The sequence below is a fragment of the Heliconius melpomene genome, chromosome 8 (genome assembly GCF_056956725.1).
Source record: "Heliconius melpomene rosina isolate 202511_hmr_F chromosome 8, ASM5695672v1, whole genome shotgun sequence".
Taxonomy (NCBI): Eukaryota; Metazoa; Arthropoda; class Insecta; order Lepidoptera; family Nymphalidae; genus Heliconius; species Heliconius melpomene.
The window spans coordinates 6,173,839-6,190,790 of NC_140396.1; the positions used below are offsets into that span (position 1 = coordinate 6,173,839).

At 33.0% G+C, this 16,952-nt stretch overlaps 3 protein-coding genes across 3 annotated transcripts; 1 reads left to right on the top strand and 2 right to left on the bottom strand.

Annotated features, from left to right (window-relative positions):
* Positions 1-1,262: 1,262 nt before the first annotated feature.
* Pex6 (peroxisomal biogenesis factor 6) lies at positions 1,263-6,179 on the bottom strand. The gene is made up of 10 exons (XM_085189328.1): positions 4,932-6,179; positions 4,716-4,823; positions 4,313-4,446; positions 3,537-4,041; positions 3,063-3,230; positions 2,747-2,893; positions 2,478-2,636; positions 2,023-2,185; positions 1,543-1,682; positions 1,263-1,456 (listed from the first exon to the last, which is right to left on the bottom strand). Exons 1-10 carry the CDS (start codon positions 6,019-6,021, stop codon positions 1,317-1,319), a joined length of 2,754 nt encoding a protein of 917 aa, XP_085045454.1. The 5' UTR covers positions 6,022-6,179; the 3' UTR covers positions 1,263-1,316.
* Positions 6,180-6,381: 202 nt separating this feature from the next.
* On the top strand, positions 6,382-9,988 carry LOC146536907 (peripherin-2-like). The gene is made up of 6 exons (XM_085189329.1): positions 6,382-6,767; positions 7,053-7,209; positions 7,288-7,459; positions 7,807-7,927; positions 8,771-8,878; positions 9,480-9,988. Exons 1-6 carry the CDS (start codon positions 6,558-6,560, stop codon positions 9,741-9,743), a joined length of 1,032 nt encoding a protein of 343 aa, XP_085045455.1. The 5' UTR covers positions 6,382-6,557; the 3' UTR covers positions 9,744-9,988.
* Positions 9,989-10,032: 44 nt separating this feature from the next.
* On the bottom strand, positions 10,033-15,665 carry Idi (Isopentenyl-diphosphate delta isomerase). Its single transcript, XM_085189330.1, has 6 exons — positions 15,507-15,665; positions 14,975-15,094; positions 14,552-14,737; positions 13,655-13,783; positions 11,662-11,837; positions 10,033-10,428 (listed from the first exon to the last, which is right to left on the bottom strand). The coding sequence occupies exons 2-6, from the start codon at positions 15,092-15,094 to the stop codon at positions 10,284-10,286; spliced, it is 756 nt and encodes a 251-aa protein (XP_085045456.1). The 5' UTR covers positions 15,507-15,665; the 3' UTR covers positions 10,033-10,283.
* Positions 15,666-16,952: the final 1,287 nt, after the last annotated feature.

Genomic DNA, 16,952 nt, shown 5'->3' on the forward strand with positions numbered 1-16,952 from the left:
GTCGCACGGCGTCCACTTGTTGTCGACAGGTGGTCCACGGGTGGACACCGTGTTATCACCAATAAACGTCGCGCGGTCAACCATTGGATCTTGCATCGTCACCCAGTGGACCCCGCGCTGGCCGCTGGTGGACGCCGCGTGGTCTACGACTGGAGACTGGTTAGTCCAGGAATTTTCGCGTAGTCTGTTAACAATTGGCACTACGTCTACACGTGTGCTGTAGCGCTTGATGCAGAAGAAAATGAAAGACCCAAGAGAAAAAGGAAAGCTTATTGGGTGCACGAAATGTTTAAACAAAGAAAAAATCGTCCGCCTCGTTCGAAAAAAGTCCTCGTTCCCAGCCTGGGAATGAAGAGAGGATGGGGAGCGGTGCATCGCCAACGCATCGCCCTCGAGTGAATCACTCGCAGGCAGCGCGCGGTTCACTCGTCGGCAACGCACGATCAACGTGCGGCAAGCATGCGAGTTGCGGGTTGTCATCGAGTGGTCCACTCGCCGCCCGCCCGTGGGCAACTTGCGAGCGAGGCGATCCGGAGTTGATGTAATGAGCGTATACCCATAGAAATCCATACAAACAATATCAACCGTATTAGTTGAGGCGGTGAGGGTCGGGTGCCGGGTGGCTCTAAAGAGCTATGACCTCTATTAACCTATATTACTTGTTTATGTAATGTAATGTAATGCAGTAATGCAGGATAGCTGCCAATGTAATGTAATGCAGGATAGCTGCCAACTAATGTAATAGATTGTACCATTGATTTTGAAAAGAGCAACTGTTGAGTTTCTTGCCGGCTCTTCTCAGCAGAACTGCCTTCCGAACCGGTGGTAGCTTTTTGTTCATATGTTCATTCGACGATTCAAAAGTGCTTATTATAAGTTTATTTGAATAAAGAATATTCAAATTAAATTAAATCAAATATTATACCCCTCATTCGCGTCTCAATTTACCCTAAATATTTTAAAATTGTACAAGTACAAATATTTTCATTTATATTAAGGATACCAATGAAAATATTCATTATTTGTAATAAAATAAATATTTTATCATTATTTATCATTAAATAATGTAATTATTTAAAAAATAAAAAAGTTTTTGGAAGCACAAATACCTCTCCCTAACTTCATGGGAATATTGTAACAGATAATATAATACCTCGCATTATACCAGTACCAGTACATAATGTTTTTAAGAATATTTTCGAGTCGAAAAATCTTTATAATACATAAGTATTATAAAATAGGGTTTGAATAAAAAAAAATCATATGTATTACATTGTATATTTATAAAATTTATGTTTAAATGAAATTTAAATAAACTATAATTGTGACTGTAAAGATTCATAATATGACAATTCTTCGTCGGTGACTGATGGTCGGAATGACTCCACTCCTTGCCAAAGTTCTGATACACCTATTATAACTGCATCAGTTGATAAATCACTTTCTTTTATAAGCCCTGAAATTAATATATAAATAGTTAAATATTAAAATAAATTAATAGTATATTTATTTATTAATAATGTATTTATCTAATTTTGTTACCGTCATTTAGTTTCCCCACCAGTCCTCGGACAGCGGCGGCGCGCGCCGTGCTCACTATGTGGAGGAGGTCGGCCCCCGTGCACTTGTCGGGGAGCGCGGCTGATACTTCCTCTAAGTTGACTTCTTCACGGAGTTTGTAACTGGAATTATTTTAATGAGAAAGTTTTTTGTTTATTAAAGATGAATGTAAAATGAAATATTACTTTAAAATAAAATCTGAAATAGCATGCTGCGCCCTTTGAATCCAGCGGATTCTCGCTGTCTTCTTAATTCGTCGATCCACCTAATTGGAGAGCGTACTCCTTTTGCCGAGGCGTGGTCGCTATTCGAGGACCTTTTTTCCCCATCGGTTGTCGGCCCTTCTGACAATATGGCCTGCCCATTGCCACTTCAGTTTGTAGATTTTGACAGAAATTAATATTCTAGTTATGCAAAAATAATAAGAACACGGCCACGATTCGTCTAACATACTGTACTTACCTTCTACATAAAGCCTGAAGAACTGAAGTTTTTTCTCGCAATCCCGTATAAGGTCCTACGTATATAAGTTTATCGAGGCGCCCGGGACGAAGGAGTGACTGTTCTAACAAGTCTGGTCTATTTGTAGCACCCATTATGAACACGAAACTTGAAGAATCAACATCTATAAATTTATAAAAATATACAATAAAATAAAACTAATTAAAAAAGTATGATTTTCTTTCAAATTTACAAATTACTATGTAAACAGGATAAAAATGTAATGCAATCCTAAAAAGATATCCATCGTGACGTAGGAACACAAATATCCCATTCGGGGGAATGAAATATTGTGCGTAAAGACGTGTGTATGTTAAAAGTATGTACCCTTGGCTTACCTCGCTATATGAAATTCAGCGTTAAACCCCAAAAAAGCTAAATAACAAATGATATTTAGCTTTTTAACTTTTACTTACCATCAGCACTGGCAACCCCATCAAGTTCAGCGAGCAGTTGGCTGACGACGCGGTCGCTGGCCCCGCCCGAGTCGCCAGCCGCCCCACGCCGCGGGGCCAGCGCGTCGAGCTCGTCCAGGAACACTATACAAGGGGAGGACGCGCGGGCGGCGGAGAACACTGTAAAAATATCATTATTTTTCGCCTCATATATTATTAAGTATATTATAAGATTATTCGCATTGTTATTTCTATAACATCCCTGACATTAAATACACTTCTATACCTACCTTTTCTTACATTTTCTTCAGACTGTCCTATATACATATTAAGTAGTTCAGGTCCTTTGACACTCATGAAACTAACATTTAGTTCAGTGCTCACTGCTTTCGCTACAAGAGTTTTCCCACATCCTGGCGGTCCATATAACAGAATGCCTGGAAATATAACATTATTTTTAATAGCAACCGAAATGTCACTGCACGCTTATGTGATATTCTGTTTTATAAGCTATATTACAGTAAAAGTTCATCTAAATACGTTCAGCAGTTATTGCATCAAAGTTGACAAAAGTGGCCGCCGCATTTAGGTTAAAATAATTCTTACCAGATCTTTTCAATGAAGAGTTTTTGAACAAGTGGGGAAATTTAATAGGAAATTCAATCGTTTTCAATAATTCTTTCTTCAATTTTTCTAAGCCCCCTATAACTTCCCAATACACTTTTGGAATTTTTGGTGTATCTAAATGTTGACTTTGCAAGTTTCGTATCGAGTCTGTAATAAAATGCAATAAATTGACACATTTAAAAATATATAATAATTATATTAATATTAGTGTATTCGTCTTTGTATTTGTGACTTTTTTGGAGGATCTTTTACTTTATTAATTTAAAATGAAAACAATGTTACATCACTTTTATAGTATGAAAATTATAATTAAAAAAGAGGATACCATCGTGGTGCAGTGGAACAGTGTCTAACAGTAACCGCAGTAGGGTCGACCCTATCCAGAGAAATTAATTATTTTCATTCTGTTTCTGGTAAGACAAATAAACTAAGATAAATTATGAAAAAACATACCTAAAGCTTTATTAAAATCCTCTTCTTGAACGTAACTCAAGTTAGGGTCCTGAGATATATAGGAAGAACATTCAGTCTGTTTCAAATATGATTCTCTCATAGCAAAATGCATCAAAGTATCCAAATCCCCGTGAACAAATGTTTCTGTTTTAGATGCCACTCTATATAATGCATCATTTACATAACTATCTACATATTGCTCCTCTGTATCTAATATAAATTTTTGGCTTAATTTTTCTCTATTAATAAGACCATCTGTCATATTCAAATTTATTACACTTGCATACCATTTTAACATTTGATACCTTTGTTGTAAACTTAGTTTTGGTATATGAATTGTTTCAAGGAATATTCTCATCATATTTGGTTTTAAATCACTTTTCTCTGTAATAGCTACAAATATTATGTGGTGTTTTGTATAATGTTCGTATAAATCAGTTATAATGTTAGTAAAATACTCCATTATTCTGTAGTCTTCATTGTTTTCAGCGTCTACAGCGAACACCTGTAAAGTGTAGTTGTAAAATCATATAGATTTTTTACATTTTAAAGGATTTGTAGCCTAAGACTGCATTTTCTGATTAAAAACGTAAAATTTTGTTTTAGCAGCTCTCATTGAGGAATACAAGACTTTTATAGATAGATAAATAGATTTTGCTGACATGAAACACAATAAATACTTGTTGGTTCGATTTCCGATTTGGGAAAATAAATTATTTTCACTTCCTCACTATTATATAAAAGACAAGTTGCAGACAAATTGTCATATAACTTACCTCAAAGTTATCCATTAAAACAATTGTAGGAGCCGCTGCTTTAGCTTTTTGTATCATAGCATTAATTTTACTCTCAGTCTGTTTTGCTGTTGAATTTTGTATGGTGTTGCAGTCTATGTGTAAACAATTCAGACCTAGAATGTATTACAATAAAAAAATACTTTTAAGTGTCAAGGGTATATATTTACATAGAATAATTGTATCTGTAGGAGACAGCTACATTACCCTAAAATACAAGTAAATACTTGTAAAGAGAGGAAAAACAGTTATAAATAATCTTGATAATAAAATAAATGAATGATAATGACAAAGCTGAATATAAATAACAAGTTACAAGCTTCAATCTCAGTACTTATAAAATATCTAACTTAATAATTAAAAATAAATTATAATTTATTCTTACCATTATATTTAGCTAAGGTTTTTACAAGAAGATGGCGACCAGAGCCTAGAGTACCGGTTAAAAGAAGCATTGGTATTATTGGAGTTGCTAAAGTTGCAGATAGTTCTTCTGTAATTAAACATTAATATTATTTCTCTATAATGCATATTTGATTTGATTTACATTAATTGTACTTGAAAAAATATACATAAATACAAACTGTATTTTTTTAAGTACCTATTTCCCCATTTAAAAATAAATTGACAGTTTCTTGTAAAATGTTAAATTTTTCTCGGAGGCCTTCCGGACATAGATGTATAATGGAGTGATGTCTAGAACCAGCCAATTCAAAGTATTCATTCTTTGGTTTTATATCATGTGTATTTTCCCCAAGTGTTAATTGAGTTATTCCTTTCACAATATAATATATAGGAATTATATTATGATGTTTTTCAATTATTCCTTCTTGTGCTTGTATTTTTTTACATTTAAAATGCATTTTTCCACTAGATTCAATCAAATCTAAGTATTTACAACTATATTTAGATAAAATTTGTGGGTTGAGATCGATACTTATGATATCATCGGAAGAAACAGCTTTGGGTACCTCAAAATGATTATTCAATATTTCTTTTAAAAAATCATTTTCCAAATCATATTCATTAACAATAAGATTGACCTCAGCGATTGCTGCTATTTTCGGTGAAAAATCAAAGGATATAATAGGATGAAATGATATGCTAAAATCTGTTTTATTTTCAAGTCCAAAGGTTAGAATAGTATTCAAGTATTCACTTTCATTTGTATAAGCTACATTTCCGGTTACTAACTTAGATCCAACAATGGGCACTATTCTTTCATAATCAATTTGCAATTTGTTATCACCCCAAAACTTTTTATGGATTTGCGATGTCACTATATTTAGATTATATTTCAAGCTCGTGCTACTTTTATTAGTCATGTTCTTAAATTTATTTTTGCAGTCTTTAGCCACTCTCATAGTTACCCATAAAATATCATTGTCTTTATAAAAAAAGTTTTCTATAGTCAATTGAATAAAGTGTTCTTTAGGTATAATAATACATTTTTGTGATAAGACCGAGAAGTTTTCCTCGTCTATATGATCCTTCAAAATAGATAGAATAAGATTTTTTGGAAGAGTTTTCATAATAAAGTTATTCATTTTGTTTCCATATAAGCTCCTGTTGATGCTATATCTGCTTTTAATAGCCAGAAAAACTAAAAAAGTGTCAGTATTAAACTTGGGATATAAGATTTTTAGGCATAACTTCAGCACCCATAGTTTTAAAGAATCCTCTTTCTTCATAATAATACAAAAAACTAAGAATATTGTAGAAAATTTTGTTAATAAAAATGAGAATACTTTAAATATAATATTTTAAATTTATAAATTAAACTTTTGTTGTTATGAAAAATATTATCACTTTTTGTTATCATTTTCAAACATGTCAATTATGACATAAATGTAGGGTTGCCGCGCATGGAAAACACTGAGGTTTCTCATCCTCAGGCTTTTATAAAAAAATTGTGGTGCATTATTTATAAAATTAAAATCTCTTGAATACTTGAGAATTCTATATCATGGCACAGTGAAACAATTTGTTATTTTACATCTTTTGATATTTTTAAAGATAAAAAAGCAAATATTATTAAAATTAATGGAAAGACAGATTATGATATTTTGAGTTTGATGACTTGAACTGGTTAATTAATAAGCGTCTGACATATTAAAATTTATTATTTTAATATTACCTTGAAAAACGTCTATGGGATATTTGTTTACCGTGGAAATGGTCTTAAATTATTATATATTAGAAACGTAAAGCATCGTCGTGTTAAGCTATGCATTTAACTTGGGTGTCATTTAACAACATACGAATGGTCCTAATGGCTTGCATGCCTATCGTTATATTTTATTTGATTTGGCTCATAAATACATCGGAAAATATACGGAGTGATGAGGGAACATTATTAGACCTAGTTTGCTGGCCCGATGGTAATGCAATTCCAGTTATTATAGCTTGCGGTTCCGTTGTTGCTGTTGTTATAGAGGTTTACACTTTTTATATTAAAAATGATATACTAACATAAAACACCTATTGATGGTGGTTATTAATTCGAATTCCATTTCTTTGAAGATTGTAGATATATCTCTCTATAACTACTAACTATTACATAATAATATGTTTCGTTGGGTCTTTATTTGTAGAGATTCTAACATCACGGGAGTGCGCCCTATATTAAAATATAATATAAACTTCAAGATGAATCAGCAACCTTCAATTAAAAACCTTTATTCAAGGATTGCCTGAGTGATGATGACATGAATTATTCCAGCTATATGGACTGTATCAGCTCTTTAAAGCCGGTTTGTCCAAAAGGGAGTATAATGTAACAAACGGTCTCTTTTATTACATTTGGGCGCTAATCATTATAATAATTATATTCCTCGCGATTGTATTTTATTCAGCTCTTCAGTCTACTATAATAAGAGGTGGGTATGTAGGAATTCATTCTGCCTGAAGAAAAAGCTCCTGTAAGCTACTATAATTAGGTAATTTGAAATTTTCAGCAAAAATAAAAGGTGGAATAACGAAAGCTATGTTGAGATACGCAACTCATTTGCCATCTAAAATTGCAATAGATCGGCTACAAACCCGCTTTCACTGTTGCGGGAGAGTTAATTATCAGGAATGGTTTTATATACCATGGTATGCACCAGAGCAAAGCACAGAATCTGGCCTGTAAGAATCAATGACTTATTACAATTAAATATTTTTTTATATCAATTGATATTTATGATGTACGTGTACCTATCATATTCATAAATCGTTGTTTAGGTAATATTGTAAAATCAGCTTCTTGCTGTGTCCCGCATATAGCAGGGTAGGCAGAGGGAACCTATTGTTAAGACACTCCATTCTCCATCTTCCGCTAAATTTTTCGAGTTATTGCGTGTGGGTGGCGGAACTTAACCGCGAGCTTTATCTCGACACTAGAGCTAAGAAAATAAACATATTAAATATTTCATTTCCTCGAGTGTTGAAGGTGGAATATGTTCACTTTTCATTAAATATTACCATTTCAATAGCTCAGTGCGCAAGTTCATAGCGGATAACGTGCCGTACAGCTGTTGTTCGATGAATGCGATGTGGCCTTGCATTCACCACGGGGTCACAAAGATTGGTACGATATACAAATATGATCCTTCCGTAAGCATCATTTGTCTCCAATGGTATTAATATTTGTTATTATAATGACTTAAAAAAGCATTCATATTTAAATAATATGTTAGTTTTATTTGAAGACTAGCGGTCCGCCCGTAATTATTAATTTCTGTCTCTATGAGTACCTACGTCCTATAAGTGACGTACATATAAACTTTCGACCCCAAAAACAACCCCTCAGAAGTCGAATATTGCAAATTCCCGTCTTAGCGAGCACCCTAGTCCTATAAATAACTTCTATGCAAAATTTGAGATTCCTATGTAGTTTCTGAGATTTCGTGATGAGTGAGTGACCTTTCGATTTTATATATATAGATATATATATATAGAAGATATGCTTGGCTTGTGTCAATACTACTTACCTATACGTTGAAGAAGCGACAAAGTGGCTGTGTTAATATTATCGTAGGTAGCTGTTGGTACCTACCTATTGTAATTTCTAGAGACAAAAAAGTTTTTTTTTTCAGCTTCAAGCTGTATCCCATTAGTAGCAGGGTAGGCAGAGGGAATATAATGTTAAGACACTGCGTTGCCCACTTTCCGGCGAATTCTGGAGGCATTACGTGTTGAGCATTTCGGCGGGACTCAACGCCGTGCTTTGCCTCTGTATCAGAGCGAGGAAATGGTAAATACTTCCTTTTTCTCGTGTGGGAATCGAATACACAACCTGTTGTGGTTACAGTCATACGCTTGCTTGTGCCCCTACGACATCATCTCCTGGCCTTCTACAAATAATAAATTATATCGAAAATTAGACACTTATTATTCGCAATTGAAATAAATTGCAAGTTATCGAATGGGTATAAAATAATTAAAGTAAAATTTCAGAAACAATTGACTATATGGGAAGATGGATGCGAAGAAAAACTTATATCCGAAATGATGTCGGTGTCATGGCGTTTCAACTCTGTTATGACTCTTATTATTGCAGCAATGGTTCGATTCTTACTAATTTTACTTTATAGTTAAATAAATATTAAACTGTAAAAGCATAATTGTGTCTTTGAAATGTTCTAGTGGTATAGAACAACTGTATACGTTTGAAAACCTACATATGATTTACTCATAAGTCTGTCGATATTGTGTTTTTAGGGTTCCGTACCTCAATCTCAACTTTGTTATCATTTTGTCCCGTCATTTGTGGCCAAAAAATCAATGTTCTAAGTCAATGCAATCAAAATGTCTTGTACATTTAATTATGCATCGTTTTTGGTGCATTTTGTATGAAAATCTTCGCGTACATTTATATAATTTTGCAAGAAGGAACGGACGTGCAATACAAATAAAAAGGATGATTGTTTATTTCATACAAAATGTGGGCATACGAAAGTACACTTAAGTTTATCAACTTTTATAAGTTGCATTTCCCGTTGACCTACAATCTTGAAATTGACACGGAACCCTCGGTGGGTAAATCCTTTTTTTTTTGGTTTGGTTTTTTATTTAATTTAATAATCCAAGAAAATTAAGTGAGTCGAAAACTTTTATTTTATTTATACAAGTATATTTTAAAAATCCTAACATATAATTTCTCTAGATTTCACAAATCATAGCAGTACGATACATCCACACGGCATACAAGAACGGCCTGCATGTTGGCAACCAGATCACATGTGAAGCTTACCTTTTGCGTTCCGTAACGGACACTAAATTAGATGTTCCCAAAAAAAAGTGGTTCAAGAGAAAGTTCCCTACAAGAACGTCGCAGTGGGCCACCGCCAGATACAAGCGTGTTGACACGACCGCGACGTCGTCGGCGTCGAATAGTTCGGATGAATTACTTAAGCCTATTTATGAGTAAAAAAAATTAGTAATGATCGTACCTCAGATTAATCGCATTGGCCATGCCAAGTTGGAACGGGGAGGGGTGCCGGGTGGTCCGTGCCCACCCCAGAAATTATACTGACAAAATATTTGCCCCGAAAAATTAAAAAAAAAAAAAAAATATTAAATATCTATATCTGATATTTAATCTATTTAAATTTTTTAATATATGTCTTCTTATAAGTGTAAAGGACAGCTAAACAAATTAATAAATTAATAAAAGATTATCTTTTATTCTAGTGATTTATGAAATAAAACAATAAAAGTTTGGTACAAATCTATATTTCAAGCACCTGTTTTATAACATTAATGAATAAAATATTTTCTTATATTAACAAATTATTCTTAGTTTACCATAATATTAAAAACCGATACTTATGAACTAATAAATGATGATAGCCAAATAAGATTTTTAGTGAAATTATAATATAATAGATTATTTATTTATAATTTTATTTATATATATATAAAAAAAAAATTACGACGGCAACCATTTAAGAGGCATATCTATGTAAATTTATTTTTCGTTGAGAAACTTTTGTATTTTATGTGGTTCTGCCAGCTCGTCCAATCGATGGAGGTTGTCCCACCACAGTTTGAGCCGATGTCGGCGGATCATATTAAACCAAGGTGTTAACGGGCCTTCCAACGTTGGGATGAACCTAGATAAGAAAGTTTTTAAGTTTAAGTTTAGTTTTAAGTTTTTTTGTTATTCATATTTAGTTGAGGCCAGTCGTGGCGCAGGGACACATAGTGTATGCAATGCGTTCAGAATTCAGTGTAAAGTGGGGAACGGAGAGTACTACCCTGCTATGTGCGAGATACAGTGTGAAGCTGATTTTATATTCAGTCAGGTCACGGTTTTCGTACTTCACTTTAAAACTCTTAGTTATTTTCATGATTATTTTCCTTTTTGTACGGTGGTGCCATATAAAAATGGTAATTGATTCAGTGCTTTTTTAAGAATAATAATATTTTTGAAAAATACAAAGATGATTTGTTTAAGGTATTTTGAGGAATTCGAAATTTTTGTTTTATATAAAAAATTATGAGTTGTTGTAATAACCATCGTAATGTTACCTATACAAGGTATCAATTAATTCGTCTAGCGCTCTATGCTATATAAAATCTGTTCTTAAAGTCATCTTCCCGAGAAAAAACATTCAACCCTAAACTAATAGAAAATAAAATAGAAAAAATAAGAAAAACATAAAATCGACTTTGAAATTAATAAATGAATAAAAAGTAAAAGTTAAAACTAAATAAAAAAATTAAGCACTAAAATAATAATAAGAAAACAATAAACGAAGTAATTTTACTCTTTACTATTAAAATCCGTTATTCTTGGAGGTAAATTTTTATACCTTTACTTAATTTAAAAAGTATTTTCACAGACTTTTATTACAGGAGCAACATAATATCTTTTTAATATACATTTAAATATGTTATAAAATAAGTAATCACTCATGACTTATAAATTCTATAGTGTATACATAAACCTTCTATAGTAGTAAATACTTATTATTTAATAGTTTTTCTTCACGTTTTTCATATTCTTAAGTTTTTAGTCACGTTTATAACACCAAGGTGAATATTAAATGAGAAATTCACTCGCTTAATATACGAAAATGATATTTTAAATACTGCGAATGCGATTTTCTTTTTATCGTAGCCTGATAAACTAAACGCTTGGAGTGTTTACAGTATGGTCTAGGAGTTGTGGCCTTCCTGAAGTTAGGTTTTCTGAACGTTTGCGCTTTGTTCATTCGGGAAGAAATTAGAAAATAATTAAAAGTAAGACTAAAATACTAATATCAAATCTAGCATTCATCTACAGCCACTTGTAGCCACTTCGAGGTGGCCAAGGCACGAATTAATATAAAAAAAACACTTACGAATTAAATTCATTCTTTGGTACGAAGCAGTATTCGGATATTTCGTCAGAGTTGGGTTTGATTTTGACGTCGGCTTGGAAGAATAGGATGTGATCGATTTCATGTTCGCCATAAATTCCGTCTCCAGGGTCGTGGTAGTGCACCCGAGTAAGAAACGTAAACAGCTCCGGGTCCAGCTAAAAATATATATATATATAATAAATAAATTTTATTTACATATCGTAAGATGCTATTTTTATTTATTATGATTGACTGTCGGCAATCGAAACGATACAGCATTGACTGTTGACTGTAAGTGGTGGTTGTGGGTAATATGCCCACTTGGGGCATTATTTTCATTTCCACTCAACACGCACTAGTTCCTTTTTTTTGCTTCACGCTGTATCCCGCTCTTAGCAGGGTCGGCAGAGGGAACGTACTGTTTCCTTCCGATGGAACTTAGTTTTCACACAATCCTTTCTCACTGAGACACTTCCGTTCCCCACTGAATGACTGAATTCTGGAGGCGTTGCGTGTTGAGTGGCTGAACTCACTCACTCATCGCGCTTTGCCTTGATACCGGAGCGAAGAAACGCAAACGAAAACGCCACGACTGACCCCCATGGTATCTCTTGGTCTTTAAACAAGTCTCGAATATTGGACGGAATGTGGAAAATGGAGTGGCCTAATACTAGGTTTCCTCTGCCTACTCTGCTATAAGCGGGATATAGTTTCAAGCTAGTAAGATGCCATAATGGGGTAGTGAGGCAGTGTTCAATTAAACACGATAAACAATCGATCTTTGGTCGATAAAATGATTACATAATACCTATTATTACTTAGCTCATTCCGTCAAATAGCCGGTAATAAACAGAATGGAAGGCTAATTAAAGAAGTATAAAAGAAAGATAAAAATGTTGTATCTGACGTTTTAAACACAAATTAATATAGTAAGTAGGTATAGTATAGCGGAAAGTGGAGAATGGAAAAGTCCTAATGAGGAATAAAAGTCTTAACACTATGGTCCCAGGTTCCCCTGCGTACCCTGCTATATGAGGGGTACAGATAGAAGCTTGAAAAAACCTACAGTATACAAATGTTGTATTTTAAAACTATTATTTTTTTAACAAATAAAAAAAAACCTAATTATTGAAATAAATAAATGTCATATGCTTTTTGCATTTTCTTTATTTATGTTTATGTGTGTAGTGAATAAATACATATCTCATTTATAAACAGAATTTTAAGAAATGAAATAAGAAAATAGTGTTTATTATAAAAAAATATTTAAAAAAAAGTCAAGGCTGCTAAGCGTCTAAGCGGTTATAAATGTTCTTTTGTATACCTACGTAATACGTATACGTAAACATTTCAAGTAAAAAGAAACAGAAAGTTTATTATACGTGTTCATTAACGCCTTAAAAAAATCGACGTTTTTATATTGAAATACATACTTTAATTTCATTTTAGTTATAAAGAAGTTGGGAGTTAAGACACATTCTGATTTCGAAATGTTGTTGATTAAGTGAGGGAAATGAAAATATTTAATATCCTCAAGCAAGAATCGACCCCACATCCGTGTTTACAGTCATACGCTTTAGAGTGAAATTTGTACAAATAATAAAGGGATAGAAATTTTTACTATTTTCATTCTTTCGTTGTCGCCGTCGTGGGCCACGGGCACAAAAAAGTGATTGTAACGCAACGGTTGTGGGTTCGATCCCCATTCAACATGCAATGTTACGAAAAATTCCGCGGAAAGTGGGGAGCAGAGTGTCTTGGCATTACATTCCCTCTGCCTACCGTGTTATACGCGGGATACAGCGTGAAGCTGATATATTCGTTCTGACAGACGGATCCAGCGTGATAAGCTGGTGATCAGGCAAAGCAGCATTCCGCCATTCAACACGTAACACCTTTAGAATTCGGTGGAAAGTGGAGAATGGAAGTATGTAATGCAATGGAAACAGAGTGTCTTAACACTAAGAGGACGCTAAAGACATATATTACATACCTGGTCAAACGGTATACCCAGCTCGTGATTCAACCTGCGTCTTGCGGCTGTAATTACCTCTTCAGGTTTATTATCTATAAATAATGGATGACTGCAACAAGCGTTCGTGTAGTAATCTGGATATGTTACCTGTTAGAAAATTAATTTTTAAATTTTTTTTTTTTAAATTTTTTGTACAATAATCTTATAATAAATTTAAAATGTATAAAAATTGTGAGATTAACTAGAAGTATTCTTTTGTAGGTCAGTTGTGGCGCAGGGGCACAAGTGTGTGACTGTAAATGTGACTGGTTGTGGGTTCAATCACCACTCGAGGAAATGAAATATTTATTTAAAATATAATCATTTTTTCACTCTGGTGTCAAGACAGAGCGCAGCATTGAGTTTCATTACACATTCCCACTTTCCGCCAAATGGCTCCAGAATTTGCCAGAAAGTGGGGAATGGAGATGGGCATATTCAATTATAAAAGAAACATAATGTTAAGACATCTTGTAGCCTGCAGTCTGACCAATTTTTACAAATTATGTGTTGAGTTTTAACTCCACTATGTCTAGGTAAACATAGTGGTAACACTCAGATGAGCAGGGGAAATTAAATAAATCAATAATCATGCCTCAAAGTGGGGATTGAATTCATCACTGCATTTGTTGTCTGCCCGCTATCCACTATACGACAATATCAAATTGTCACATTAAATAAAATGTCACAATCTCATAAATGTGTTTGTCCTTTATGTTTCTAAAATGTTTCAAAATTTTAACACTATTAACAGTTGGGCAGTGTTTGACTGTAAATATAACAGTTGTGGGTTCTATTTCTACTCAGGAAAAGATTTTTTTCACAATTCTATATACAGCATGAAGTTAAACAAATATTAAAAATTAATTTATTTACTTTTTGACTTGACCTCCTCTGCATAAGCATATCTCCTCTTTTATTAAAAAGAAAAACACTAAATGCCCTATGTAGCAGTACACTTCCATCCTGACCAACTTTGTGACATTCCTGTTTAGTCGCGGTTCCAATAAAATTGTCCTTTTCATCAACTAGCAAGCATATGTCCTTATCTAAGGCTTCAGACTAGAATAAGTTAAATATATATTATAGACAATCATGGTGAAGTGCAATTTGCAGTATGTTTTATTGTAAATATTCTGGATTCATTTCCTTAAAAATTCTGAACTTGTTTCCCTCTTTCTTAAATATAGTACATATATATTTAAAAAAACTTCAATATTTTATATTAATATTATTTTGTTACAATGAAAATTAATTTGATAGAATAAATTATAAGATATTTAATTAGTATAATCATACCTGCACAGGTTCGATGTTATCTTTAATTTCAGGTTCCGGTTTTGATGGATTAGATGCAAAGAGTCTTTTATGACTTTTTACAGAATTCCATATTGACCGCGTAAAACACCGGACAAGCATCTTCAACAGAATATGAAAATATTATTCTATTATAATCAACAACAACATCTTATTCTATTGTATCAATACGAACACTGCGTTAACATTTAAATTTAGTTGCATCTTATCTCATCCCAAATCATCATCATCCCTATCAATCATCACAAAATAATGAAGACATGATAAATTATTTTGACTTGTATTTTTATCTGAATTAAGTATATTTAATTAATTATAGTAGGGAATTGTACTTCAGTATTTTTAGCTAGTAGTTGTAAGAATTTTAGGTCTAGACTTTTAGTACGTTCGTTAAAAATGAGAAAATTATGTAGAAAAAAGAAAGTGAAAATAAACGTAATCTCCAATGAATATAATCTTGTTATAAAATATTATAAAGATTTCAAGTCTTAAAATTTACATTAAAAAATATTACCTTTATATATGTGTTTATAGGTGACTTCTTAATCGTAAAATGTCCATTAATTTAAAAGATTGTTTAACTAAATTAAATAATTTACTTTTCCGACTGACTTCTGCCACTGAAAATACAGAAATGACATTTGTCATTTACCAAGTGTCAGTTTTGCTTGCCAACAGGCTGTTGGCATACCTCAGTCGCCACAGATTACGAGTTTAACTTTTAATGTTGCTTTGGCGTTAGGTATTATTAGTGTGAACGTGAAAGCTCAGCACAAACGATGTGTAAATGTGTTCCATGAGCACAAGGATCGGGGGATCAGCAGCATTTTTGATCATAAGTTACTTTTTAACTTGATGTTAAATATAAAATAATCTAAGTAGAAATATAATATTAATACTGGAGTAAAATTACCACAAATTAAAAAATGTTTTTATACTCGTCATATATTTAACTTAACTTAACTTCACACTTTATCCCCAGCGGGGTAGTTAGAGACACAGAACACATTTATTCAGGCGGAGAGAACGGGGCGCCAAACGCTACGATCTACATATTTTTTTCACTTCGTCCACTGTCATCAACCTCTTCTATTACTTGCCCTCTGGGGGTCCTCACGCTTTTTAAGTGACGTTACTCCCGTATCTTTATATATTTACCAGTTATGAAATACAAAACTAAAGTTCATTTCTATTTACCTATATATTTGTTAAACCTGATGTATGGTCAATAGACATGCTCTATGGGGTGGATAGAAAAAAACCCTAGCATTTGGGTTACTACTGCTTCCATATCATTTATAGGAAAATAATGATTATGTTTTGTAAACATTATGGCTTGAGCACAAGTTAACGTAATTCAACCAAGAGCATATAATCGTTTTTTTCTCTTTAAGTTTATATGAATATCAGGGACTTCCAGTACTCTGGTTTGCATCAGCATACCAGAGTACCAACATATAATTGACCTTATAATATTTGTTGTATATTTCGATGTATTATTTGAAATAATGGTTTTAATAAATTTAATAATCTTTTTCACCAAAATTAAATAGATTAGCCAACATGGCGCAGTGAAGCTCATCTCTCATCATCTCATCTCATTCGGGGGAATTGTGTTTATTTCCCTGCTCTGGAAAGACAAAGTTAGGCTTTAACACTCAACGCGTATTACCTTGAAACCAGACGGTACCGTACAACGGAGAAATTGGTAGTAGGTTCTCTTTGTGTCTTCTCAGTTTGTCTATACGATAATTTTTGATTCGTTTACTTGTCACAAAAATGTTTATATTTCATAATGTTATATACTTTAATTATCTCCTTCAAGTAAGCCAATACAAAAATTTTGAGTTTATTTTACGTATAATGCGAGTTTATCTACCTCACTTGGGAAAGAAGATATATTATACAAACAAAAACAAATTACATATTTTATAGATATAGTACATATACATATAAATTT

Coding starts and splice junctions, on each gene's coding strand:
- Pex6 (XM_085189328.1), bottom strand. CDS start 6,021: ATGAAGAAAGAGGATTCTTTAAAACTATGGGTGCTGAAGTTATGCCTA. Junction 2,894..3,062: donor CTCTTCATTGAAAAGATCTG/GTAAGAATTATT, acceptor TTATATTTCCAG/GCATTCTGTTATATGGACCG. Junction 1,457..1,542: donor GGTGGGGAAACTAAATGACG/GTAACAAAATTA, acceptor TATTAATTTCAG/GGCTTATAAAAGAAAGTGAT.
- LOC146536907 (XM_085189329.1), top strand. CDS start 6,558: ATGCATTTAACTTGGGTGTCATTTAACAACATACGAATGGTCCTAATG. Junction 6,768..7,052: donor TTGTTGCTGTTGTTATAGAG/GTTTACACTTTT, acceptor GAATTATTCCAG/CTATATGGACTGTATCAGCT. Junction 7,928..8,770: donor TATACAAATATGATCCTTCC/GTAAGCATCATT, acceptor GTAAAATTTCAG/AAACAATTGACTATATGGGA.
- Idi (XM_085189330.1), bottom strand. CDS start 15,094: ATGCTTGTCCGGTGTTTTACGCGGTCAATATGGAATTCTGTAAAAAGT. Junction 13,784..14,551: donor AGAGGAGGTCAAGTCAAAAA/GTAAATAAATTA, acceptor ATTTTCTAACAG/GTAACATATCCAGATTACTA. Junction 10,429..11,661: donor CCAAAGAATGAATTTAATTC/GTAAGTGTTTTT, acceptor TTTCTTATCTAG/GTTCATCCCAACGTTGGAAG.